The sequence below is a fragment of the Haplochromis burtoni genome, unplaced genomic scaffold (assembly GCF_018398535.1).
Source record: "Haplochromis burtoni strain Fernald_Lab_line unplaced genomic scaffold, NCSU_Asbu1 Contig_58, whole genome shotgun sequence".
Classification (NCBI taxonomy): Eukaryota; Metazoa; Chordata; class Actinopteri; order Cichliformes; family Cichlidae; genus Haplochromis; species Haplochromis burtoni.
In genome coordinates this window covers 2,570,657-2,597,119 of record NW_024582419.1, presented here as the reverse complement: position 1 = coordinate 2,597,119, position 26,463 = coordinate 2,570,657, and the positions used below count along the sequence as shown (strand labels likewise).

Genomic DNA, 26,463 nt, shown 5'->3' with positions numbered 1-26,463 from the left:
AGTGCAAGCTAGCTTGACAGTTATACGACCTGCAATTCCAAGTTGTAAAACACGATGTGCAATCCATTATTGGATTAAAGGACAGTGTGAGAATGAAACTGGTTAGTTTCAGCAAGGAAGTCTACCATGTTGACACAGATCAGGATGAGACACTAGCACAGAAAGTTTTTCACAAATACGCAGACCTGTTTAAAGATGAAGTCGGTGACTTACCTGTAACCTACTCAATGAAACTCACTCCAAACGTGTCACCTGTCGTCAACCTTACAAGACGCGTTCCTGTTCCCATGCAGAAAAGAGTTAAAGAGGAACTCCAAAGAATGCAGGCCTTGGGAGTAATTGAACCAGTGGAGGAGCCCACAGAATGGATATCCAACATGGTTGCAACACACAAAAAGAATACAGATGATGTTCGTATCTGCATTGATCCAAGGAATCTGAACAAGGCGCTAATGCAACCTCACCATCCCATGCGAACTGTGGAGGAAGTAGCTTCTCAGATGTCTGGAAGAACCATCTTCTCAGTTCTGGATGCAAAGAGCTCCTTCTGGCTAATCAAACTAGATCCTGCCTCATCTCTTCTCACTACATTTGCAACAACTTTCAGCAGATTCAAATTCTTGAGGATGCCCTTTGGTATCAAGACCGCTTCTGAAGTCTTCCAGAGAGCCATGGAACAGATATTCACGTGATAGCAAGCAGAGCTAATTTTACTGTCAATTTCCCTGTTGTGGTTGTCAAACCCTTCAAGGCTGTTGTATGCCTTCACGCGAGCTGTTGCTATAGCAACTTCTTTGTCTGCTTGTAACTGCTGTAGTTTTGCTCTTTCTTGTTCCAACTGTTGTTGCATTTCCACCTCTTTTAGTTTAATTTCTGACAACATTTTTGCCTCTTTGAGTTTCCATTCACTTTCTAACTTGTGAAGATGTACTTGCTGTGCTTGAATTTCTTCCATAGCCTTTGATTGCTCCAGCTTGGCAGCAAGCTCTGCTTCTGCATCTACTCTACTGCTGCGGGTACAGGATGAACCAGAGTGATGGCTCAATTGCTCTGACAACTCTATAGAGCTTGCAGTTTCCGTTATGCTGTCACCAAAAACAGACCCATATTCGTTCTTGCTTAACACTTCTCTTACTCTTTCTTTCTCAAGATGGTTATTATATTCCTCATGAACAGTCTTTAGACGGTCACTTATGAGGTTACATACATCCTTTGTAAGCGTAACACAGGCGTCAATTTTGTTGACAATGTCAGGTGTGGTGTTACTGTTACGCAGGATAGGTTCATACTGTGAACTTACAGCGTCGTGCTTTGCTTCAATGTTTTGCTGCAGTTTATTGAGGTCTTCTGCTGAGCAGAGGGATTTTAGTTTTGTTCTAGTTTCCCTTGCTACGAGCTTCCAAGAGTCTTATTGAATGATTTTGAATGATTTTTCACGTTTTCTGATATCGTGATTTTGCATCTCTAGTCCTTTCTCTGTTAATTTTCTCTCACGTGAGCTAGATTTGCATGGTGCGTTTGTAGGGTTGCCTGTTTCTTCTTTGGGTGAGCTGGATTCGCATGGTGCGCTTGTGGGGTTGTCTGTTTGCTTTTCTGGTAGTGACATTTTGTTTCTGTAGCTGCCTTAAGTCGACTGTAGCTTTGATTGCCTTACTGCCTGACTGCACTTTTAAGCTGTAGTTAATCTTTACCACAGAGTAACCCTGTGTCAAACATTTACTGATTATGGACATTCAAAGGTATGTTTAGTGTAAGACAGCAACAACAAATGTTCATAAATTAGCTAATGAGCTTCACGCTTTAAACCTTTTTATAAACAGACATCCTGTGAATTATTATTCCACAAAAAACACATTTCGCTCACCAAGAAACATTAACCAGATTCAGGAATATCATGTGTTGGAATTCCATGAATTATTTTGGCCTCGTAATTATATTTAAAGGGTTTCTAGTTATGCATTAAGCTTGTACATGAGTGTAAGCAGTCCCGTGTTTCTTCTTGGTACCCAATGTCTCTTTCAGTATTTGGAGTCCTGAGCTTTAGTGTGCCGTTCTTTCTAACCTTGCGAGTGCAGTTTGTAAGTGGGAAAAAAGCATGTGCTTAACTCATTGACTGTGTTGTGATCATAAAACAGTTTTCATAAATCATAAAAAAGTTTTTTGTCAATTCACAGAAAATGTCTTTGACTTTTCTGTTATTTACTAATTTATCTATTACTTACTTACTTTGGTATAGTATGAATGGCAATGGGAGAGATCTCCATCAGTATAAAAAGCTGTAAAAGTTGTAAAATTGCAATTAAAGCTCCAAAATTTATGCCCTCCTTCACAGTTTAACATGAAATCCAGCGGGCCGTGTTGAGTTTTCACCAGGCATGGCCATGGAGTTGGACCAGCAACAGGTGATTCATATTGAGGCACAACTGATGAAAGGCTTTTTGCTCAAATGGTTTTATAAATAAAATGGGTTTTTTGCCCTTCTTTACTTACCACCTCCCTGCCATCAGGAGATTAGCTGTTGTCCACCTGATGGAGAAGGACCTCTCTTTCCTTTCTACACATGGTTACATAAACATCACAGTGGAAACTATACATATTAACCTGCAATGGTATTGGATTCCCATGTTGATGTTTACCATAACTTAGTGGAAACCAGCCCAGTCTTCATGTATATCATGGCTGAATATAATTACTATGTTTCTATTTATTCATTTAAATGAAAAAAAAATGGAGACGATACATAATATGTTTTCATATTTTTTTTAATCAGGCTTTAATTTAAATGCCATAAAACGGACCAGAGAGCATTTCAACTTAGATTTGTCAAATTGCACTAAAACTCACTTTCTGTCATTCTCATCATTGTTTATGTTGATTATAAAAGTAAAACAAAACAAAAAAATCTGTACACATTTCACATATCACGTTATCATGAAAAACAAAAACCCAATAATTTGTAATAACTATCTTTGATACAAATCGTACAATTCCTAAAAAAACACAAAAAAACACCAAACAGTTCCAGTTTCCAGAGAAGTGATCCAAAAAATAAGCATGAAATAAAGACAGAAATCTAATTTTCATGGGGTTGATTGCCAATCCTCTCCTGCCTTTCTATGCTTGCTCATTCTGTTCTATGTTCGCAACCAGCCCTTTGGTGTCCACCGCTGCTCGGTTTGGATTGTTGAAGTATAACTTGTTGTCAAAGGTGGATTCTCCCAGGGTGGGGGCAGGTATCCTAGGTATCCTTTTACGGAACAGGAGGAAGGCACCAAGTCCAACTATGGCGATTACAATTAATACTATAGCCACAGTGATGCCAGCGGACCCGTGTGTAGTTTCCTGGACGACGTGGGCTGAGGAGACAAAAATGTAAAGTTGGAGCAGTGAATTTACTCAGATTTGAAAAATTAAAAAATATATGTTATATATTTTTAACAACTTACCAACAAATGGAGGCTTTTCTGTAGGTTTAATAACTAAAATGATAAATCAGTAAATAAATCAGTAAATACATACAAGGCTTATTTGAATATATTTTAAAAAAAAGCTTCTTTAAGTTACCTTTTGGTGTTTTGCAGATGAAAGAAAATGACCTTCTGCACTCTGTCGTACTCCACAGACCAGTGTAAGAACTGATGTACACACACGACTCTGACTGTGGCATTCCTGATTTCCAGTTGGTATAGTCCAAAGGGCTGTCATCGATCCACATCCACTTGTCTGAAGCGGAGACACATGTTAATTTATCAACACATATCCAATGTGTCGGTGTGTATATACATGTATATATTATGCTGAAGTTAACCTCACCTTCATGGGTCTTGTACATGCCAATCCAAAAGGTTTTGGCACTGTCCTGGAGAATCTCCACATTCTCTTCTATGAATTTACTCTCAATAGGGTCCTGAATACTCACTAGAGAAGCACCTGATAAACATGGTACAACAGTTAAAAGCTAAAGGTTATAAACATGGACATAATTCTCTGTTTACATTGAATTATTTGTAACTTACCCAATTTTATACATTCAATTGAGGCGTGGGCCCAGTCGTTGGTCACTGAGCTGAAGAAGGAATAACAATGGCCTCTGAAAGGTATCCATGTTCTCCTGCTTGTTGATTGTGGACAGTCTCCAGGAAGCTGCGGGGGAGCAGTGGGAGCTACAACTGAAAAAGAAGGAGCAGGTTTTATGACAGTCTTATGAGCTGCCTGCTAACTTTGCATAGTGAGTGTGTACAAAGTGTAAAAGACAGAATGTCTCACCTTGTGACCTTTTGCAAAGGGAATAATAGGTATTGGTACATGGTGCAGTCTTCCATGTTTTGTCCACATCTACATACACACAGGCGTAGTTATTTTTAGGTTCATTTTTGCCCCATTTGGTGTAAGACAGAGCCCAGTTATCCACCCACTTGAAGTGAAAACCAGTCTGTGAAAAAATAAAATCGTTGAAAACTGACACAGAGCTAGAAACAAGGTCAAAATCTCAACTTGAAATCCTGCTTGAACCAGCAATAAGCTGTAACAGGTAGACCCCTACCACATTGCTGTTGAGGCCAATCCACAAAGGCTCGTTGAGCTTGAGAATCTGCAAGGTGGCGTATGCGTGTGCTACGGGGCTCAGGATGCTAGCCAGCTCTGCATCATCTGCTTGGCACTGCCTCCTGGCCTCATCCCAGCGCATTTTCTGGGTCACCACTTTGTAGGAGTCATTGCCGAGCTTGTAGAAGGTCTTTGGTGACACAGTTGTAGGTTTGACAGCAATTTGTGAATCTGAGTAAATGACACACATTAGCTGGTAATCACAGTCACAAGAAATGTCTACGTAAGGGCTCTGCAACTCAAGTTCGATTACACAAAACGGAACTATTTTCCACTTTGCTTTTTCACCCCTCCTGTTTCTCTCATTGTTTTCACTTCTGTTTGATTACTTGCTCCTGTACTTTGACCTTCTTCCACCTGTTTTTCATCCTCAGCAGCCCCCTGTGTATACAGAGTCCTGTTTTGACCCCGTCTTTTTTTGTCAGATCACCTGTTTTGCTTCTGGTTGTGCTTCCTGTTTGGCTCCTAGCCATTCTCTGTGTGTTTTTCTTTTGTTTTTCATGCCGCTGTACTGCTCTGCAGTGTAATGACGCATTTCTGTTGTAATGCCTGTTTCAACATCATGATTCAGCGTCCTCTCAACTGCCATCATTCAACAATTCATGACAAGTCACACTTTTAAATAATTTAAATGTTGAAATCATTTTTGTTATGCTGGGTATTGTTAAGCTAACTGTAAACTGATTGTTCTGATTGGCTGACTGTTACATAGAACAGGTTTGAACTCCTTGGCATAGGGCTATTGTGGCCATAGGCAACATGACCATATTAGGGTTAGTCACTGACATCACACAGATCCAAGAGTTAAAAAAGTTGTCTGAAGCTTGATCTTGTGACTCATAGAGGTGAGTTGCATAATACATTTAAGGATAAGGATAATAGAGAGCGCCTTCAAATTTAACAGCATGCTTTACTGATAGTGTGGCCTCGTCAGTTTGTTACTCACCAATTTTTCTTTTACAGATGAAGCCATAATCTGACTGACAGTCATCCACCTTCCAGTATCCAGTTTTTCTGGCACTGGTGCCCATCATGATCACGCAGTCATAGGACTGTCAAGCAGAAAAAAAAGGTTTGTTTCCATTGGTTGTATTATGATGACAGTATCCTGACATTTCTTTTTACACACCGTTTGAGTAAGTAAATGTTTGTCTTATTGTCTTACATAAATATTACCACTGGGGCATGCACACATAATCTGTGTAATCACTGTGTGATGGAGGCAGAATGGCTGGTGGAGTAAAAGAGTTTACAGATTTTCTTATTTAACTAAAAGTAGATACAAGTGGTGCTGTGTCTGCCTGCAGAGCATGCAGGCAGGTTAGGTTAACTGATGACTCTAAATTGACTGTGAGCACGGATGTCCATCTCTCTGTGTCTCTTCACCCAGCAAAGGCCACTGTGTGCCCGCCTCTGACCCTGTGGCAGCTGGGAGAGGCTCCTGAACTCGATAAGTGGAAACATAGCTGCTGTTGTTTTTTTCTTTCTATAGTACTGATTATGAAACAAAGATTTTAAATATTGTATATGTTCATTAGACCAAACCTTGACTTGGAAGCATGGGATAACAAAGAAATACTACCATTTCAGTGATTAAAAGTGATCTTTTGAATATCATATTAGACTTCTTCCTAATCATGTGTTAAGGTGACTGGGACCATCTGGAGCACATACATGTACCATACTGTTAAACTAAACTGTTTATTTAATATTAGCTGTCTGGATAGGCAGCACTCAGTCTAATTCAATGTCTTTTCTAAATTAAAGCGTGTGAGGGAGAGGAAAAATTCTCAGAAAAACCTCATGAAAATATCTTCCTGGAGGTGCTGATGCTGGCTCCCCTAAGGCCCAGTTGGTGTAGGAAATACTTTTCCCATCTGTCCACACAAAGCGCATCTCCCAGTTGACATCATTCATACCAATCCAAAAATCTTCCTTGTAGTTCAGCATCTGTGTTGTTAGGAAAGCTAGAAAGGAATTATTGCAATGTAATTTAGTGACACATGAAAATCAACCGATGTGTTTAAACATGAACTGCACTTTGCAACACTCCTGTCACTCACCTTGCTCTTTCTCACTGGTTATAGAAAGCAGATTTCCTCCCTGGTTTATGCAGTGTGTCCTGGCATCGTGCCAGTTTTTGTGATTCCCCACAACAAATTTGTAGCACTGTGTAAATAAAATGTAATCAGGGCGTTTATACTGAAATAACAAATGGGCAGAAATCAACTTGGCCAGGATATTTTTCCATACTTTTTATTTATTTGTTTGTTTAATTAAAGACATTTACCTGGAATAATCTGTGTAGTACATATGTATTTACCTTTCCTTGGAAAGCTAGCCACTCTGGAGCACATCCTCCTTTGGGAGCTGTCGTCGGGGCCATTGTTGTATTGATAAAACTGTTGCTTCTCTTACATATCGAAGGAAGCTCAATACCACAGTTAATATCATTCCAGTACCCTACATGTGAAGAATTTACAGAAAATTATGAATTGAATTCAATTTCAAATCATTTCAAGGGATTTAGGGATTAATTTTTTTACTAACATTTACTATAAATTACAATATAGATTTTCTCTGTATTAGACTCACCCATGCTGTTGTACATAGTCACACAGTTTTCATCATTGTTGGCAAAGTTGGGCTCATTGTGTTCCCATGCGGTGTAAGTTACAGGGGTGCCATCAAGCCAGCTTAAAATGAAAAGAAGAGAATTAACAAGTTATCAAGAATCCTAAACATTTGATGAAGGTTGTTTGTAAACAGCTAGTGTTTATTTTTTTGTAAATAATGCATTTTGATTTACCTAAACGATTTATCTAAATTCACTATCAGGCCGATGTAGTACTGTCCTTGTGTTCCTCTAGAAATCTGTTGAAACATAAAATGCGACTTTATATTAGGAGGAAAAGGAAAAAGAGACTCTGTGGATTTTAGAATTTAAAGAAAATGCACAAAGGTCCTGATTTGATTTATCAGGTTTGGAAATGAATTCTATAGTTCTTGCCTGTTTCCAAAGGAACTTTCTCTCGCTCTCTCCTGTGATGACTACAAGTTCACCAAAGTTTTTTTTGCAATAGGCTCTGGCTGCTTCCATACTCTGTTTGTTCATGTTCAGGTAATACTGGCTGTCATTGTATAGAAGCCATCCATCGTCTGTGGTGTTGTATTCTGCAAAGAGAGCAAAAACAGTCATTGGGAGTTCAGTCATGCAGGCAGCTTTGTAAATCTTTAAGTTGATTTATGAAAAGAATTTAGGCAGAAATATTAAAGAATCCTTAGGGTTTAGACTCAAAGAACCATGAATGAATTAATGAGGTATAATTTACATTTTAGACCAATCAATGAAATAGCAGAGGGCATCGTTGAGTCTAGACAGAAATAGTGAATCAACTGACCTACACTGTATTTCTCAGTGAAATAAAAAGATCTGTTGAATCAACTAGACTTTTCTCTGAACAATAATTAAACTTACCTTGTACAGATATCACAGGCTCGGGGTTGGGAGTCACACCTGAGAATAAATAAGCGAGACCCACAAATATTACCAAGCTTTAATTTAACACCAAATGTTTGGAAATCTGGCTCTGTGTGAGCTGAAATTCCAAGATATGATCAGCCTGTCTCACCTTTGCGTAACTGGCAAATCCAGCTATTGTAGGCATCACAGTGTCGATCATACCACCTCATTCTTAAGTTAAAGTCCATCTCTGTACAGTGCTCGCTGTCATTGTGGTTATTTGGTTCTCCATAGCCCCAGTTCTCAAAGTCAAACTAGGTCAAAGTTTTTACAAAGATACATAATTAGGCAGGAAATGAGAGCAGTAATAATTAAAGCTTTTCCTGATTGTTCTGAATTGCTATGTACCGGTGATCCATCACCCCAGACAAAACCTCCATTGGTTCCCTGTAAGCTGAGGCCTATCCAGAATTTTTCACTGTAGTAGACACTGTATGAAAGTAAAAAACACAAGCACTGATTATCTGAATTGTTGATTTACCCAGTATGAATTCTGAGATATGCAAGCTGTTAGCTAGTGCAAGTAAACATACTTGAGCTCTCTACATTCCTGATGACTGTGTAAGCTTATGAGGTCCCCGCCAATGGCCCTGCAGAAATCCCGTGCTTCAGACCAAGTCTTCTTTTCCTCTTGACGTTTCTTGTACGCCTTTATTAAGGAGTGAAAAAAAAAGGGGGGGGAAGCCAGTGTTTTATTACTGAAACGGCACAAATTTGTTATTGTTCTTAAGTTTGTGCTCCTACTTTGAAACATTTGTTCCCTTTGCTGAGCGGGGTCCACTCAGAAGCACAGGCCGCGGCCAGAGTGGTGGGTGGAGCTGTTGTTGTCTGCACACCCTCAGCACGTTTCTTGCAAATATACTTCTCCTTGTTACTGCAGCTGACAACATCCCATAGTCCAGCAAAAACTCCAGTTGTCATGGCAACACATCCTTGTTTTCTGTCTTTTATTAGAGTAAGATAAAAGCATACGGATTAGATTCAATCAAATACAGAAAAGAAACTATGTTGAGCATAACTTCTCATTAGTGATCATGAATTACATGACAATGATTATCATGACAGCATTCTCAGAACAATGGCAAAGACCAAGTGAAGTGAAGAAGGAGAACTGTAGATTGGGAAGGTCTGTCTCTAAACAACTTCAGATTCCGAGAATATCAGTTTAAATGATTTAGCTTAAGCACAAGTTATTCAGCTGTGTCACCACATTGCCAAAATCTGGAAGAAGACCCTAACTTTCTCCCTCAATTGAGAGGAAATTTAGTTAGTTCAGGAACAAGCTAGGAACAACCAAGACTGAATATTGACATGAACTGGAAACTGGGGGCCTCTGGATGTCTGGAGCTTTGATCTCCTCCATCACCTGCTTCATGCCCTGGTGGACGGGCTGTGGCTCCCCACACCCTCTAGCAGATCATTACATGAAGGAACCTTTTAAAAACAAGCGCGTCCATGCTCACAGGTGTACACACGGGTGCTCACACACACAAACTACACCCTTTTTGGCTCCTACCTCAAAGCACACTGTGCGCTGTCGATCTTACGTGCTGCACAATAATGTTTAATATTTAGTATTTACTGTTATATTCCCATAGATCATCGTGATGTTGTTTATTGTATTGCTCTCGTTTTCTTCTGCTTGTTTTCTTTTTTCTTTCTCAACAGGTGATCCAGGTGATTGATATATGTATTTTTTTTGTCTGCTTATTTAGTTGGTTTTTGTTTTTTTGCCCTTTATCCCCGTCCCTCTTCTCCGCTGTTTTTTCCCCCTCTTCCTTTCTCCCTTTTCTTTTCCTCATTCAAGTCTGTCCCGTATCTAGCAAGTGAAAATAAAAAATAAATAAAATAAACAATAAAAGGTGAATCAAATAGACCATTACGGCAAGGCTGGGATGGTCAATTTGGTAAAGTAAATCCGTTGGGCATCTTTCTCGCCTTTAGACAATAATTCTGATGGCAAAAGAACCAAACGGGACAGGCAAAAAGAAAAAAAAAAAAAAAGACATGAACTGGAAACTGCTGTAATCCCAGCTTCACTGTCAATAGTGAAGCCAGTTTCAGAAATCAGCACCTTCAAGCTCGACTAAAATTTGAAGCTGTCCACTATTCAGCCAAAATAATAGGAGTAAAGGGGAGGAGTTGTCATGGTCCTGGGTCTTTTGACCCAGCGTTTTAAGTTTGAGTTTATTTTGTTCATTAGGTTATCTAAGTTCATTTGGTTATTAGACTCCTTGTGTTTTCTTCCCCTGTATTTAAGCTTCCCCTCATCCTTCATGTTTCATGCTGCGTGTCTTATGTTATCAAGTTTGTATTATCATGCCTAAGTGTTTCTAGTTCTTATTATTTCCCCTTCGTGTTTCCAACCATGTTAAATCTCCCCTGCTCTTCCTGAGTTTCATGTCTGTGTCTTACATTGTGAAGTTCGGGTTGTCATGTCTACGTCTCATTCTGTTTCCTGTTTTATTGTGAAGAGGTCTGGGGTTTCTGTGTTCATCGTGTTCAGTATTACTCTTCCCCTGTGGCGTTGTTATGTTCATGTTGATCTACTGTGCCTTTCTGTTCCATGTTTCAGATTCCTATGTTCTGTCCCCCCAGTTGCTCTTAAGTTTGCGTGTTTTAGAATTCAGTCAGTGTGTTTCCTGTTTTACTTTGAAGGTCCATGTCTCATGTGAGTGTTTCTAGTTTTGCGTCCCTGCCTCGTCCTGCCTAACTACTCTCAGCTGTTTCCTCATGTGGCTCCACTTCCCCTAATCACCTCCTGTGTATTTAAGTTCTCTGTTTTCAGTGTGTGATTGTCAGGTCGTCTGTTGTCCACGCCATGTTTCCGATGCCATGCTTCCAAGTTTCTTGTCTAGGTTTTTCTTATTGTTTGTTTAGATTCCCCAGTTTAGGTTTGTGTTAATTTTGCTTCAGTTTGCCTTGCCCTTTGTTTGTACCTTTTCTACCAGCCTTATTAAACGGCTCACCTTTTGTTAACATTCAAGTTTTGGTTCCCTGTTCCTTGGAGTCTGCATTTTGGGTCCTTTTTCAATTCATACAGTCTGTCCTCGCCTGACTGTGACAGGAGTAAATTAAGAACACTGTATCAACTGCCAAGCATGGTGGTGGTAGCAACATGCTCTATATGCTCTAGGACTGTTTTGCTGACAACGGTTCTGCTACATTACACAAAGGGTGAATTCTTCCAAATTCTACAACTTCTCAAATCATTGGCTAGATGGACACAAACTTGGGCACAAATGGGTATTCCAACAGGACAGTGATGCCAAACACACATCAAAACTGACTCTGGATTGTAATAAGTTAAAGAGTGTATAAGGTTAAAGAGCGTACCTGGCATTCCCACATTGAAATTAGTGAACGTGACCGCTCTTTCAGTCGTCCATTTGAACATGTTTCTGTCTTCTGTGTTGGAGAAGCCTGTCCAGAAGTACTTCTCTGGTCTCAAGCCCACCAAACTCACCAGAAAAGCATTCTCATATCTGCATGAAAACATACACAAAGTTTGGCATATGTGTGACATTTCTGCATTAGAATTAAGTGTGAAATAGTTGTAAAGTCCAAAACAGACAAACAAATTATATATGTCATGGTTCAGTACTGTCCATACTAGTCTGATGAAGGCTCTAATATTAAAGGATTTTTATGTAAAAGTAGGCGATCACGATCAAGTGATCAGAGCTCTAGTAAAGCTACCCTTGTCCAGTGATTTCTTTTGCATCCCCTATAAAAAAACAAACAAAAAACTGAAGAAAGAACTGAAACCATGTTCCTCAAGAATTGAGTAATGATATGAGCAAGGACTGTGCAATCCAATTTTAATCTAGTTTCAAATTCTAATGACTACGTAAATGAAAATTATTGCACAATATTGAAAATGTATGGTCTACCAATAGAACAAAAAGCAAAGGTGGTGCAGGCCCACCACCCTCAGGAGGCACCGTGGGGGCCAGGTGCATTGTGAGCTGGGCGGCGGCCAGGAGCGGAGGACTGATCCCCGGCTACCAAGACTGGCAATTGGTACACGGAATTTCACTCCTCTGGTGGGGAAGGAGGCTGAGTTAGTGCGTGAGGTTGAGAGGTACCGGTTAGATATAGTCAGGCTCACATCAATGCACACCTTGGGCTCTGGAACTAGCCTCCTGGAGAGGGGCTGGACTCTGTCTCAGTCTGGAGTTACCCCTGGTGAGAGGTGGCGGGCCAGGGTGGGTATCTTGGTATCCCCTTGGCTTGCTGCCGGTATGTTGGGGCTTCTCCCAGTGGACGAGAGGGTTTTTTTCCCTTCACCTCCAGGTCGGGGAACGAGTCCTGACCGTCGTCTGCGCTTATGCGCCGATTGGCGGTTCAGAGTACCCAGCCTTCTTGGAGTCCCTGGCTGGGGTACTGGAGGGTGGTCCTCCTGGAGAGTCTGTTGTCCTACTGGGAGACTTCAATGCTCACGTCACTTGTTTTGTTATTGGACTTAAGCGGGTGGTGGCTGAAGCAAAAACTCGGGTGTGGGAGGAGTTCGGAGAGGCCATGGAAAAAGACTTTTGGACTGCCTTGAAGAGATTCTGGCAAACCGTCAGGCGACTCAGGAGGAGAAAGCACTGTTCTACGTGCACTGTGTATAGTGCGGGTGGAGTGCTGCTGACTTCGACTGAGAAAATTGTCGGGTGGTGGAAGAAATACTTTGAGGACCTCCTTAATCCCACTGGCACGTCTTCCTTGGAGAAAGCAGAATCTGGGGATGAAGGGGATGACCAGCCAATCTCTGGGGGTGAGGTCACTGAGGCAGTTAAACAACTCCTTGGTGGCGGAGCCCCTGGGGTGGATGAGGTCTGCCCTGAGTTTCTGAAGGCTCTGGATGTTGTAGGGCTATCTTGGTTGACATGCCTCTACAATGTTGTGTGGAGATCAGGGGCAGTACCCCTGGACTGGCAGACCGGGGTGGTGCTTCCCATCTTTAAGAAAGGGGACCGGAGGGTGTGTTCCATCCTTATACAACCGTTGCAAGAACTTGGTCCACATAGCCGGCAATAAGTCAAACTCGTTCCTGGTAGGTGATGTGCTCAGCCAGGGCTGCCCTTTGTCACCAATTCTGTCCATAATTTTTATGGACAGAATTTCTAGGCGTAGCCAAGTGGTGGAAGGCTTTCACTTGGGTGGTCTCAGGATCTCATCTCTGCTTTTTGCAGATGATGTGATTCTGTTGGCTTCATCTGGTGATGGGGTTCCAGCTCACCTTGGAACGATTCACAGCCGAGTGTGAAGCGGTGGGAATGAGAATCAGCACCTCCCAATCTGAGGCCATGGTCCTCAGCTGGAAAAGGGTGGAGTGCCCACTTCGGGTTAGGGACGAGTTCCTGCCCCAAGTGGAGGAGTTTAAGTATCTCAGGGTCACTTGTGAACAACCACAAGTGACGAGAGAAGGGAGCGGGAGATCAACAGACGGATTGGTGCAGCGGCCACAGTGATGCAGACACTGTACCGATCTGTTGTGGTTAAGAGAGAGATGAGTGTAAAAGCAAAGCTCTCAATTTACTGGTCGATTTACGTCCCTACCCACACCTATGGTCACGAGCTTCGGGTAATGACCGAAAGAATGAGATCTCGGATACAAGCGGCAGAAATGGGCTTCTTCCAAAGGGTGGCTGGCCTCTCCCTTAGAGATAGGGTGAGAAATTTGGCGATTTGGGAGGGGCTCAGAGTAGAGCCGCTTCTCTTCGAGATCGAAAGAAGCCAGCTGAGGTGAGTCGGGCACCTGACAAAGATGCCTCCTAGGCACCTCCTGGGTGAGGTTTTATGGGCATGTCCCACCAGGAAGAAGCCCCGGGGCAGACCCAGGACACGCTGGAGAGGTTATATCTCTCGACTGCCCTGGGAATGCCTTGTTGTTCCCCCAGACAAGCTGGAGGAGGAAGGTCTGGGCTTCTCTGCTTGGGCTTCTGCCCCAGATAAGCTGAACAAAATGGATGGAGAGATGAATGGATATTTGGTATTTGAACTAATACAAAACATCTAAACATGAAATATACCTATCAGACACATCCACCAGGTTCGCACCAGCCCCTGAGCATGCCTGCTTTGCCTCTTCAAAGGTTTTTTTCTCAGCTCCGATGTTATAACAGTATGAACCAAACCTGATTGATCCCTAAAAAAAGGAGAAAAAATGATGAATAAAGGCTTTTCTGTTAAATTGCACCTGTATTTAAAGGAGAGGACATAACTCACAAGAGTGCACCCTTTGTTGACTTCTGCTAGACTGCCTCCAATTGGTTTAGCCGAGGCCTTCTTCTTGCACATATATCCATGCAACTTCTCACAAGTGTGATCTGCCCACTTACCATCCTGTATAAGAAATACAGAGGGGTCTTAGAGTTGTAACTTTATAACAGAATTGATTGTGGTTTTGCAAGAATTTGTGCTACCTTTCCTTGAATCAGGACACAGTCCTCTTGGAAGCTGATGAGATGAGAGGGCTCATCACTCTGCCACTGGGTAAAGGTGACATGTGAGTGATCGGACCATTCAAAGAGCATCTGGTTCTTTTGGTCATTCATGCCAATCCAGAGCACATCTGTCGGCACTGAGGTTTGAAGTATATAGAGACGGAAAGTGGTCATATATGTCTCCTTACTCTTTCAGCCTGTTTTTATAATATAATTGTTCAATGAACGTCACAAATTTATTTATTTAGTCTGGTTTGGAGGTGCTGCCAGGTATAGTTTGTTACAAAGCTCATACTGTACAACCTAGCTAATGCTATGCTAAGCTAAGGCTAGTTTCATATTTTCTCAAAATTTAAAATTATTTCTTTTCATTTATAAGTAGGTAGGTAATAGGTAGGCCTATTCCACGTCACGTTAGAGTACTTACTTTCTGATATTTCAGTACTTTAGCAGGATATTGTTATTTGTTGTTATCTTCTTGCACACTTACTGTATCCAGATTGAGAAATAATGAAGCTCTGCTCCTCTATGTTATGTATGCTGGCAAGATCTCCTCCTTCTTTGCGGCATGCAGCTAAAGCATTACTCCACATCTCTGCAGTCCTCACCAGATAGTAGCAGTTTCCTGCATAGTGAACCCAGTGATTGGGGCAAAAGCCAGGCTGTTTGGCTGTGGACAGAGATCAGAAGGGCTAAGAACAAACTCTTTCTAGCTTTGTATTGTAAAGACACGGACTCATAATAAACGGAAATTTACTCGATGGTGGGGGCAGACTGGTAGCATTTCCTTTACGACAAACGTAACCAAGTTTCTTGCTGCACACGCTGCTCTCCCACTTTGAGGCCTTTGCAGCATTTAGGGTTGCACAGTTTAGCCCAGGGTTTGATGATGGATGACCTGTGGGAAGCACAGGTTAGTTAATGCTAAATATAAAAGGGTGTACTTTTGAAGTACTCCAGGTATTTAAAAAACTCACACAATTCCATGACATATACCAAGACATACTAACCTGGGGCCCAGTTTAAATATCTGAAAGGGTTTCCGTTGCTCCACTGCCATCCACTATCAAAATCCAAGCTGTTCAGCCCAATCCACAGAGATGAGCCCAAATGATTTGCTAACCCTGTGTCAACACATGCATTTGAAATTAATGTATCATCAGCAATATAACACAGATGATAGAAGGCTGATTATGTACCTGAAATGTATGACTGCTCATGCAACTCTACGATGCTGAGGAGGTCGGCTCCCTGCTGCTGGCAGCTCTTCCTGGCCTGATACCAAGTCAACACTGACTGTGCGTTTAACTGATACTGAACCCCTGTGACTGGGTCAGTGATCCAGTTGGAGGATGCTAGATTATGGTAAAGACACAAAGCGCTATAAATTATTACACAGCTGGAAATTACTTATATCAGGAAGTTAAATTCATTGAACGCTCCCTGACTTAAGTAGACGGTGAAGGATTCAGTTTATTTTATTACCCTGCATGGTTTGAATATGGACTGAAGATTGGGTGCTATCACAATTTAAAACATGTCTGTTTTGATGACATGTTGATCTATAACAGTGATTCCCGAAGTGTGAGCTGGGGGCGCCCTGGTGGGCGGTGAAGGTACTGCAGGTGGTGCTGCAGTAATAAGAGAAATTCAGTTTGAAATTACAAGTATATGCAATTACATATGTATATAAATGTATTTATTTAAATTAAGGTTAATTAAAATTAGTAATAAGAGGTGGTTAGTTTGTGATATTATAGTACTGAGGTTTGTGTGGCAGGTGGGCCTTAACACTGATTGGGCAACATTAGCAATTTATAGCCAACAGCCTGTGTTGTTTATGCTTTTTGAATAACATTTTCAAAGAAATACACTGATTTTTCTTGTATTTTGATTAGAAGAAAGATTAAGGTGGGCCCCATGGGAGTCTGTGGTTTTTAGGTGGGCCACAGCAGTCTTAATTTTGGGAATAGCTGATATACAGGAACAGAAAGTATCAATAAGAATTTCAAAACTTAAAGGAAGAAAGTATATAAAGTATGTAATTTAAGAAACATCTTCTACAGCCTCAGATGGGACGGAACTCTGACTTTATAAAGCAGTCTGGTAAAGGGAGATCCCTTTATTTTGCTGTTGCTTTCCTGCCTCAGTTTAAGAGCAGTGCCAGGGGAAACTTAAGCCTGTGAAAAGAGGAAACAGAGGACAGTGCTGTGTTGACAGTCCATGAGAGGAAAAGGTCAGAGAGGGTCAGAAAACGGGCCTGCAGCACTTAATTCTTCATAAAAAAAACAAAGTTTTTGTGCATGATTTAATATAAGTAACCATGGAGGACTTCCTGTCTTCATATTATAGATGTAAAGTGGACTGGATCAGACCATCTTTCAGGTTAAAGAGATTTTTCATTCCTTACCTCTGGTTGGACAAAGTCCCCATTTTCCCACTTTATCATAATCTCTCTCTGTGGCACACCACAGCTGTCCATCCGTACGACCGTCTTTAGTGCATTCGGCATACCACTTCTCGTGGAACTTAAAAGGGAACTGACAAGCGGTTCCAAAAGCATTTCCTCCTAGTGTGAATATCTCTGCGGAGACACAAATAATGGAGACGTGCAGTCATTTCACCAGCATGTGATTGATAATTATGAGAGTTTGCCTCCCAACTTCTTAGGGTTCTTTTCTTAAGCTTTTAGAACTTCATTCAATTGATTTCAGCCAATTTACCCTCAAGTTTGTTTATTGATGCTGGGTGAGAAGGAGTAGTGTTCGGTTTCTTGCCCTGGTTAAAGTCAGTCATTTAAATTTAGAAAATGAACTTGTGCTTGTAATGGACACGTGCCCATGATGAAAAGGGGTTTTTCCCAAAATGCTCCAGAATGTTGGGAAGTGCTGCAAACGTTGCAAATGGTAAGTACAAATCACTGCAAATCACTCCAAACCAAAAGTACATTAAAGCACGCAAACTCATACTTGTACTTTGCAAATAGGTTATCAGGTGTGATAAATGAGTCTAAAGTTTTAGCTTGACCTGAAAGTGATGGTGGATGTTAAAACTTAATACAGCTTTTGGTTGTTTGAGTTACCAAGCTTTAAAAAGTGTGGGTTTTTCACCTATCCACCATGGATTCCATTTATACAGTTGAGACTTGCTGCCTATGCTGTGCACAGAGAGTGCCTTCATAAGGACTGCTTATTATCTGTGCTGCACTGACAATTATGCAGTCTCACCAGCGATCCCTGACTGTGTTCACTTTTAGTAAGAACAGCAAGTTTCTCAACAGCTATGCTGTAACCAGCTCCCTTCTAGTCCAAGAAAATCTTTCTAAAAATTATACCTGCAGTTGAAAACATAATTTCGTAATGCTTAAATCCTCAAATGCTACACTCCAAACAACGACATACTCTAACATGTGCTAAAACATTCATACTCTGTCCAAATATTCAAAAAGAAGGGGGAAAGAATAAGAACTATGTTACGTTCCCTAGACAACTACAAAATCCCCAATAAATATTATTATAGCCAAGCCAAGTTTCGTACTCAGATCAGATAAAAAAACAACCTTCCACATACTTTAAGATGTTTAGATGGTAAATGTAATTTCATCAGTAGCCATAGCACTTTTATAACCTAGTTTGCTTTGTACAGATTGTAATATTTTGCATTTGTAATTTGAATGGAAGTAAGAAAAATTTTATTGTACTTTACAAATTCCAAAAACAACAACTTTAAAGCATGCACTGTTCAAGGACCTTCTAAAACACATTTCTAAACTTTCTACAAAGCTAAAGCAGACTCAGGTTTAGCTATCTTTGTAGGCTCTTGTGCCCATCATTCCTACCTTGATATCCCTTTGAACAGAGGTCCCCCTGAGTGCCATATATCCTCCAGCGACTCCAGATCCCAGAACCTTTGTAGATCATGACACTTTCCTCATCGCAGTTGCCCCAGTTTAAGTGCAGGTCCTGGTCTTTTAGGCCAAAGAGGGTATCGTTCTTACACTGCCAATGCTGGAGGTCATTGCTCTCATCACATTCCACGAGCTGCACCTTCACCCAGTCTTTTATCGCTGTAGTACCCAAACACAGCTTAAGGGACAAACTGAGGAGACGAGACTCAGAGACCCATCGGAACTGTTGATCTTTGGCATGAGGATTACAAGCATCCACTGTTATAAAGGTGGCACTCGCCACCTTTACGCACTTGTTGTGATCTTCATTGAAAATCAGGAAGCTACTCGTGTCTGGAGCAGAGCAAAAAGAAAATTCAGCACCACATTCCCATGGGATATGTTTTTCAAATGAAGCCACAAGTGTATTAACCAACAAAAATGTTTCTGTGTTACATACCTATATCAGCGGTGATGCAGAAGACTTGGACAAGGACACAGAGGACCACAGCAAAATTTAAACAGGGCAACATTATCCTTGTGTAGTTTGCAGTTACTGTTGGATGAGGCTGTAGCAGAGATTTCCCGTCATGAGCAAAGGGGTCTGGTGTATACAAACGTGTGTGACATGGAACAACAGTGATCCAGGACTCAGTGCCTTCCCTTTTTAATCAGACAGATGGATATCCTGTCACATGAGTAGTTACGCCTGGTCAAACTCCTGGAAGTTCCACAAGCTTTGCAGACCTTTTGGCAGGGTAGGCAGGAAGTAGGAAACAAACAATCTGACCTCTCCATTCAGCAAGAAAATGAAAGTCAACTTAAAGTGTCAGGCAAGACTAATAATGAAAGCAAAAGGTTTTTTTTGTTTTTTTTTTAAATATCACAAAGCACCCTTTTCAGGATTAATTCCCTTTATTGACTTCATCATTGACTTTAAACTGTTGTAAATAGACATTATGTGCTAAAAATGTGCCTGGAGCTTGAACCCTGAGAGCAGATTGCACTGTGCAAGACTAAATTTAGATTCAAAGGGAGATTGAGAAGATGTATGTTTTTGCAGGATAGTACTATGAGGCTTTTGTTGAAGAGTAGAGCAATGACACCAATCAGAAGACAGAGAGGACAAGAGGAAATCCTGCTTCCTATTGGGGGAAATGAGTGGCACTTTGACCACTTTGGTTCCAAACTGCAGAAACACCAAGTTATGGTGCTTAGACCAATAGATCCAGATAAGTTTCTTAAATGTTAAAACTGAACTTCTGTCAGGAACACAATAGTCATACAGAATGAAGAATGACTGTGGTAGCTTTCCACTTTGCTCACTTGTCATGACACTGAATAAAGCTTTAAATGTTTTTTTTTTAATTAAAATAACCTGAACTTTACATTTACTATATGTCTTAATCCTTGGTTTATCTGATAAATCTGATTTTTTAATGCTGCTTGCCTCTGCTCTCAACCCTTTTTTGTTTTGCGTGCTCGTTCTGCTCTGTGTAGGCGACCAGGTCTTTGGTATCTACTGGCAGTAAGACTAGATTTTTGTGTAAGTATAAATTGTTGTCAGAGGTGGCCACCTCTGACAACAATTTATACTTACACAAAAATTATCTCAGGTAGGGGTACATATCCTGTGTATTTGTTTATGGAAGAATATGAGGGCATCAAGTCCAAAATTAGTTCCAAATTATTATGCAAATTGTGTTTAACGGTAAAAAAAAGCACCTTTGCCACTTATTATAACATTGGAAGTGAAAAGGAGATGGATGAGACAGTAACAGGGCGATATTTTAAAGTATTTTGGTCACTCGCAGACAATGATCCGCGATCGCGTTGGCGACGCTATCAGCCTATAGCCGTTAGCTCTTAGCAGATGGCAAAATACGCTCTTCCCCCCTGCATCGGGATAATGCAGGGAAATACTAGTGTTTTCGTTATTTTAAAAATTAGTATCGTTACATTGAGTGGCAATGCAACGAGGGTTACAAAAGAAAACAATAGATTGATTGCGTGGGATCGTGCATGTAGCGGTAGCTACTGTCGGGGTAGCTTCCGCTACAGAACATGACACATATCACGGTGAATCAGCGAGTTATGGTTTGTTCTGGTTTTATGAAGAACTTGTCTTGTTGCATTACCGTGCAAGTTGAGTGTTAGAAAAGAAAACTACAGATTTATTGCTCTTGCGATCGAACATGTGGTGACATGTCGACCGAACAAAGAACATGCGTCACGACGACGCAGCGAGTTATTTGTTGTTGGTTTGTTTATTATTCGATTTGAGGGTAAGAAAACATTTTATGTTGACTATTCTCACGTTCGGACAGGATTATTGCAATGAACGAAGGATATTTTGCCTGATAATTATTTATATCCTGCTGTAACTTTTCTGTATAAAGAACTAAGCCCTCCAACGTTTCAGGCGTAAAACGTCATAAAAAGAAGTGTTTGTAACTAAAAATAAAAATTGTGGAATACTGTTTGTGCGTGATTTAGATCCCAGCCTGTGCTCCCGACACTGGGGAAACAAACTGGCCCGGAAGAGTCACCGCGGAACGACACCGGGACCCACCGCTGCAAGCAGACCGCTCCGAGCAGCCGGCTGGAGGCAGCGGAAATCATATTCTTCCTCGATTCCCAACATAACCACTCATGTTCATCCTTCTCAAATAAAAGTTTTTCTGGTTCAAAGTGATCTTGTATTGTTATTAACATATTTTTGTAAGTTTATTTTAGAAAACAACAAGGTAATAAGCACTTAGTATGTGAAAACTAAAAACATAGTATACCGTTTTATTATAATTTACTATAGTTCTGCAAAAAAATAATGCTGGATCAAAACGAATGTTGGAGCCAATCTTTGACCCATCTAAAGGCTTAATTATAACAATAATCAAATATTACTTCAAATGTATTTTATGGAAAATTTTTTGTTTTTTTGTTTTTTGGGGCTAAAAAAAACGGTGCGCTCATGTAATTAAACTGCGATTAAAAGGGTTAAAACCCCCGAAATATAATTAAAACTTGATATGAATATTTCAGGGAGAAGTAGTTTTAAAAGATTGGCTAATTTAAAGTGGAAAAAAATATGAATATATAATCTTTTTATAGCACTTTTTGGGGCGTGGCAGAAAACGGTCCCTAGGGCGATGGACGTGAGTTTTTTTTTTTAATTTGCCCCTGCATTAAAAATAATGCTGGATCAAAACGAATGTTGGTGCGAATCTTTGGACCATCCAAAGGCCTAATTATAATAAAAGTGAAATATTACTTCAAATGTTGTTTATGGAAAATATTTTGTTTTTTTGTTTTTTGGGGCTAAAAAAAAAACGGTGCGCTCATGTAATTAAACTGCGATTAAAAGGGTTAAAACCCCCGAAATATAATTAAAACTTGATATGAATATTTCAGGGAGAAGTAGTTTTAAAAGATTGGCTAATTTAAAGTGGAAAAAAATATGAATATATAATATTTTTATAGCACTATGACAGTTAAGTGTCATAAAGATTAAATAAGTTGTTTTTCAATTAAACCCATGGATGGAATTGTGTCTCAGGACTCTTTGTATCACTGAAATCAATCTTGGACACCTATGATCATTAGTTTGCCAGGTGAGCCCATTTAAAGGAAAAACTACTAAAGAAGGATGTTCCACATTATTAAGCAAACCACCATTTTCAAGCAATATAGGAAGGAAAGAGTATCTCTTTGTTGCTGAAAAGCGTGAAATAGTTGAATGCCTTGGACACGTAATGAAAACTTTAGCTATTTCACAAAAACTTAAGCGTGATCACCATAATGTAAGAGATTTGTGGCTGAGTCAGAGCACACATGGGTTCGTGCAGATAAAGCACAATGATGAAGGTTTCTGCCGAACAAATACATCTGATTAAGATAACAGTTGCTAAAAGGCCATTACAAAGCAGCAAACACATATTTGAAGCTGCTGGTGCCTCTGGAGACCTGCAAACATCAAGGTGTAGGATCCTCCAGAGACTTGCAGTTGTGCATAAACCTTATATTTGGCCACCCCTAACCAATGCTCACAAGCAGAAACGGCTGCAGTGGGCCCAGAACTACATGAAGACAAATTTTCAAACAGTCCTGTTCACTGATGAGTGCATTGCAACCCTGGATGGTCTAGATGGATGCAGTGGTGGATGGTTGGTGGACAGCCACCATGTCTCAACAGGGCTGCAACGTCAGCAAGGACGTGGTGGAGTCATGTTTTGAGCCGGAATCATGGGGAGGGAGCTGGTCGGCCTCTTTAGGGTCGCTGAAGGTGTGAAAATGACCTCTGCAAAGTATGTGGAGTTTCTGACTGACCACTCTCTTCCATTGTAGAAAGAGAAGAACTGTGCCTTCTGCAACAAAACCATCTTCATGCAAGACAATGCACCATCTCATGCTACAAGGAACACCGCTGCTATCTGCATAAAAGGAGAGGAACTCATGGTGTGGTCCCCATTCTTCCCTGACTTCAATCCTACTGAGAACCTTTGGAGCCTCCTCAAACAAAAAAATATGAGGGTGGGAGGCAGTTCGCATCCAAACAGCAGCTCTGGGAGGCTATTCTGGCATCCTGCAAAGACATTCAAGAAGAAACTTTCCAAAAACTCACAAGTTCCATGGATGCAAGAATTGTAAAACTACTATCAAATAAGGGGTCCTACTTGACCTGTTAAGGTGTTTTTGATTGAAATAGCTTTTGATTTCAGTAAAATTGATCTACTAATGCTGCAAATTCAACAAATGACCATTTTCAATTCTCTACAACCTATAAAATGTTTTGAAACTCTGTGTGCGTAATAATTTGGAACAGTGCATTTTAAGTTTTTTATTTTTGAAAAAGATACTGTGTTCATTGGGAGTTTTGATCAGTAACATTTGAATTATACTCTAATGGTGGATGACACAAAAATTATGCTGACTCATTTGAATTGACTAAAATATCATTTGCATAATAATTTGGAACACGGTGTAATGATGTGTGCAAAGGAAGCAAAATGTACAGTTTTAGCAGTGACATATCTTAAATTTGAAATGCCACAATAAATATAGTACTGTGCAAAAGCATTTAGCCACCTCTTGTTTCTTTATATTTGTTACCAAGTTGCTAGAGTTTCCTGTCATGTTAAAAGTTGTCTTGAGTAACAGTTCTCCAGGCTTTCTGATGGTCTTTCAAAGTTTTTCTTTGGACATTGCCTGCTTTTTCACTCATTGTCAGTTCACTCTTTGTACCTGACCATTTTCAGAGGTATGCTTTTGTTTGATTTTGGAATACTAAATACTGACCTAAGAGTCATTAAAGCATGAAAAAGCCACCAAACTTACTGTAAAAGAACAGTGTTGTCTACAAATAACTGGCAATATAGCAAAGAACCAGTTCTTTAAATTACCAGAAACCTGTCAAAAAAACATATAATTGTTCCAATTTCTTAGGTTGAATATATGAAAAATAACCAAAGACAACAATGTCACAGGGATAATATAACATTTCAAAATGGCAAATGTGCCAACAAGGTGATTTCCAAAGACTTATAAGCTGAAAAAGTGGCCTGTCTCAGGATGGTGTAAGAGTTTCTTTAAAAAAATTGAAAAAACTGGACAAGTATGGGAAAAAGGAAGAAGTGGTCGATCTAAAAAAAACCAAAAACCCTTGTATACAGCAGATGAACAGTATCTGAGAGTCATATTCTTAAGAAAAAGGAAGGAAATCCAGCAAAGACACACGATTTGAGAGAGACATCTGGGCCTTTTGTTGATTCACTGTTCGGTGAATCCTCATCAGAAATAGTGTTAGTGGAAGGATGGCATGAGGACGTCATTCCTAAGGAAGGGAAACAGCGAGGTATGCCAAATTACACAAGAACTGGAGTGAAAATCGGTGGCAACAGATTTGTAATTTGACATTTTTGGTTCAAATTACTGTCATTGTCATCGGGCACCAATACTTCTTTTACAGATGAAGCCGTGCCTTGACGTACAGCTATCCACATTCCGGTATCCCATTTTTCAAGTCTCCAAGTAATCCTGCAATCCTGCAGCAAAATATTGCACTCAGTTTTAGGATTAGATTCAAAAATATAACTGCTGTACACAATATACAGTTGGTTTATTTTCAGTATGTTAATATTCACATGTATGTGTCAAATGTCTGATATAGAAATGAAAGAAGTAGAAGTAATAACTAGTAATTTATAATTTTCAAATGTAATCTTTACAGACAGAGAAAAGTATACTTTTTTTTAACATTAGAAGTATATTACAACACGGCTCCTACTACTCACCTTGCTCAACTCGCTGATGATTGGAACCAAATTTCCTCTTTGGCTTTTATGACCTGGAACCCTGCCAGTCTTTGTGAGTCCCCTCAACAAAGTTGTAGCACTGTGTAAACAAAATAAGTTTAGGGATTTTCTGTTGTAATTACAAAGGGACGCTTACTGGAAATGGATATGAGAAAATGTTTTACTGGAACAGATTTAAGTCTCTGTCCTTGAAGTGGAGGAAAATCCCTTCTCTTGTTTGAAGACATGCATGGGGCATACCAAATTAAAAAAAAAACCAAACCTCTTTAGCACAGGCCCTATTCACTTGAAATTCTTGAGCAATAATGCGTTTCATTTTAACATCTGTGATTAATGAAAATAAGTATTGGTACCGTGAATGTTCAATGTGTTTTAGACTATCTCTGTATTAGACTCACCCATGCAGTTGTTACTGAATGGCCAGTATTTTTTCTAATATTTACCTAAATGATTCATCCAAATTCACGATCATGCCGATGTGGTACTGTCCTTCTGTATCAGTCTAAATATAAACAAAGAGAACCAAGTGAACAGCAATTTTGCCATTATGTAGTATTTCAAGCCAAATGAAAACAGCATGCTCACAGTGGCAGTGCTAACAAGCTAATGGTCACCATCTTGGTTTACCATGCTGACGTTTATAAGTACAGCTAACTGAACCAAACTAATGGAACTAAAACAATAAGCACACAAATTGCAAGCTAATACATCAGGTCTACCTTCTGGCACCATAACTTTGAAGTACCTTAAGTAGATCATGGCACCTATTTCCCATTTCCTAGCAAATTATAAAGAAATGAGAGGTGGTGCAAGACTTACAGAATAGAATACCTTTTATTGTCACTATACACATGTACAATGAGATACAGAGCATCTCCCACTCACTGCAGACATGATTATGCTGTTGTGTAGCACAGTATTCTACCTTAACCTTACAATTAACTCTCCCTTACTGTCATGGTCCTGGGTCATTTTGACCCAGTGTTCTTAGTTTTCCTGTTGTTTTGTATTTTGTTCCTTATGTCCATTGGATTGTTTGGTTTGGTATTTGGATTCCCCCTGTGTCCATGCTTTTATTGTGGTGTTTGTTCTGGTCCCGTCCTTTGTGTTCTGTGTTCTCCTCATCCCCTCGTATTCATCCTTGTTCTCTGCCTCTCTCTCTGTGCTCATCTCTGTGTACTGTGTTGTGTTTAAGGTCCACATCTTGGTGTCAGTATTTTCAGTTTCGTGTCCTCCCTGCTCGGTCATGAGTAATTGTCTTCAGCTGTGTTCCCCGTGTGTTCCCACTTCCCTCGTTACCTTCTGTGTATTTATGTCAGAGTGTCCCTTTGTTCTGTGTTGCGTCGTCCCTCTAGGTTGTGTGCATTTACCGTGTCTTCCCAGCGCCTCAGCTTTAGTTGCTCCCAGTATAGTTTTTGTATGACTTCTTATGTTCCTGTTAATAAAGACCTGCCTTTGAGTTCATCCCCGTGTGTCTAACGCTGTGCATTTAGGTCCTCTCTTGCCTTCACATAGCCGCCGCATGACACTTACCATTAACTTACGAACAGTTGAAGGCCTTACTGTAGATTTAATATCGGAAAAAGACAGATAAATACATACATAAATAAATAAACACATATATACATAGTCTGTTTGACTTAATATTATAAAAACAACCACGTCAAGACATGAAACACACAACAGACCAAAAATAGATGGATG

At 40.2% G+C, this 26,463-nt stretch overlaps 1 protein-coding gene across 1 annotated transcript; it reads right to left on the bottom strand.

Annotated features, from left to right (window-relative positions):
• Positions 1–2,744: 2,744 nt before the first annotated feature.
• On the bottom strand, positions 2,745–19,100 carry mrc1a (mannose receptor, C type 1a). The gene is made up of 30 exons (XM_005922486.3): positions 18,909–19,100; positions 18,401–18,802; positions 16,973–17,146; positions 15,762–15,917; positions 15,573–15,686; positions 15,320–15,460; positions 15,053–15,232; positions 14,542–14,699; positions 14,345–14,461; positions 14,149–14,264; positions 11,465–11,613; positions 8,873–9,072; positions 8,662–8,777; positions 8,477–8,558; positions 8,238–8,382; positions 8,084–8,122; positions 7,616–7,779; positions 7,415–7,479; positions 7,201–7,301; positions 6,929–7,068; positions 6,669–6,774; positions 6,406–6,572; positions 5,552–5,657; positions 4,544–4,776; positions 4,267–4,432; positions 4,017–4,169; positions 3,814–3,930; positions 3,565–3,723; positions 3,447–3,479; positions 2,745–3,356 (listed from the first exon to the last, which is right to left on the bottom strand). The coding sequence occupies exons 1-30, from the start codon at positions 18,979–18,981 to the stop codon at positions 3,115–3,117; spliced, it is 4,314 nt and encodes a 1,437-aa protein (XP_005922548.1). The 5' UTR covers positions 18,982–19,100; the 3' UTR covers positions 2,745–3,114.
• Positions 19,101–26,463: the final 7,363 nt, after the last annotated feature.

What these genes read in the sequence shown, in the direction of transcription:
- mrc1a (XM_005922486.3), bottom strand. Translation starts at nt 18,981, where the DNA reads ATGTTGCCCTGTTTAAATTTTGCTGTGGTCCTCTGTGTCCTTGTCCAA. An exon ending in CTGCATCACCGCTGATATAG is followed by an intron (nt 18,803 to 18,908) that starts GTATGTAACACA and finishes GCTCTGCTCCAG; the next exon opens with ACACGAGTAGCTTCCTGATT. An exon ending in TCTGGGGTGATGGATCACCG is followed by an intron (nt 8,383 to 8,476) that starts GTACATAGCAAT and finishes ACTTTGACCTAG; the next exon opens with TTTGACTTTGAGAACTGGGG.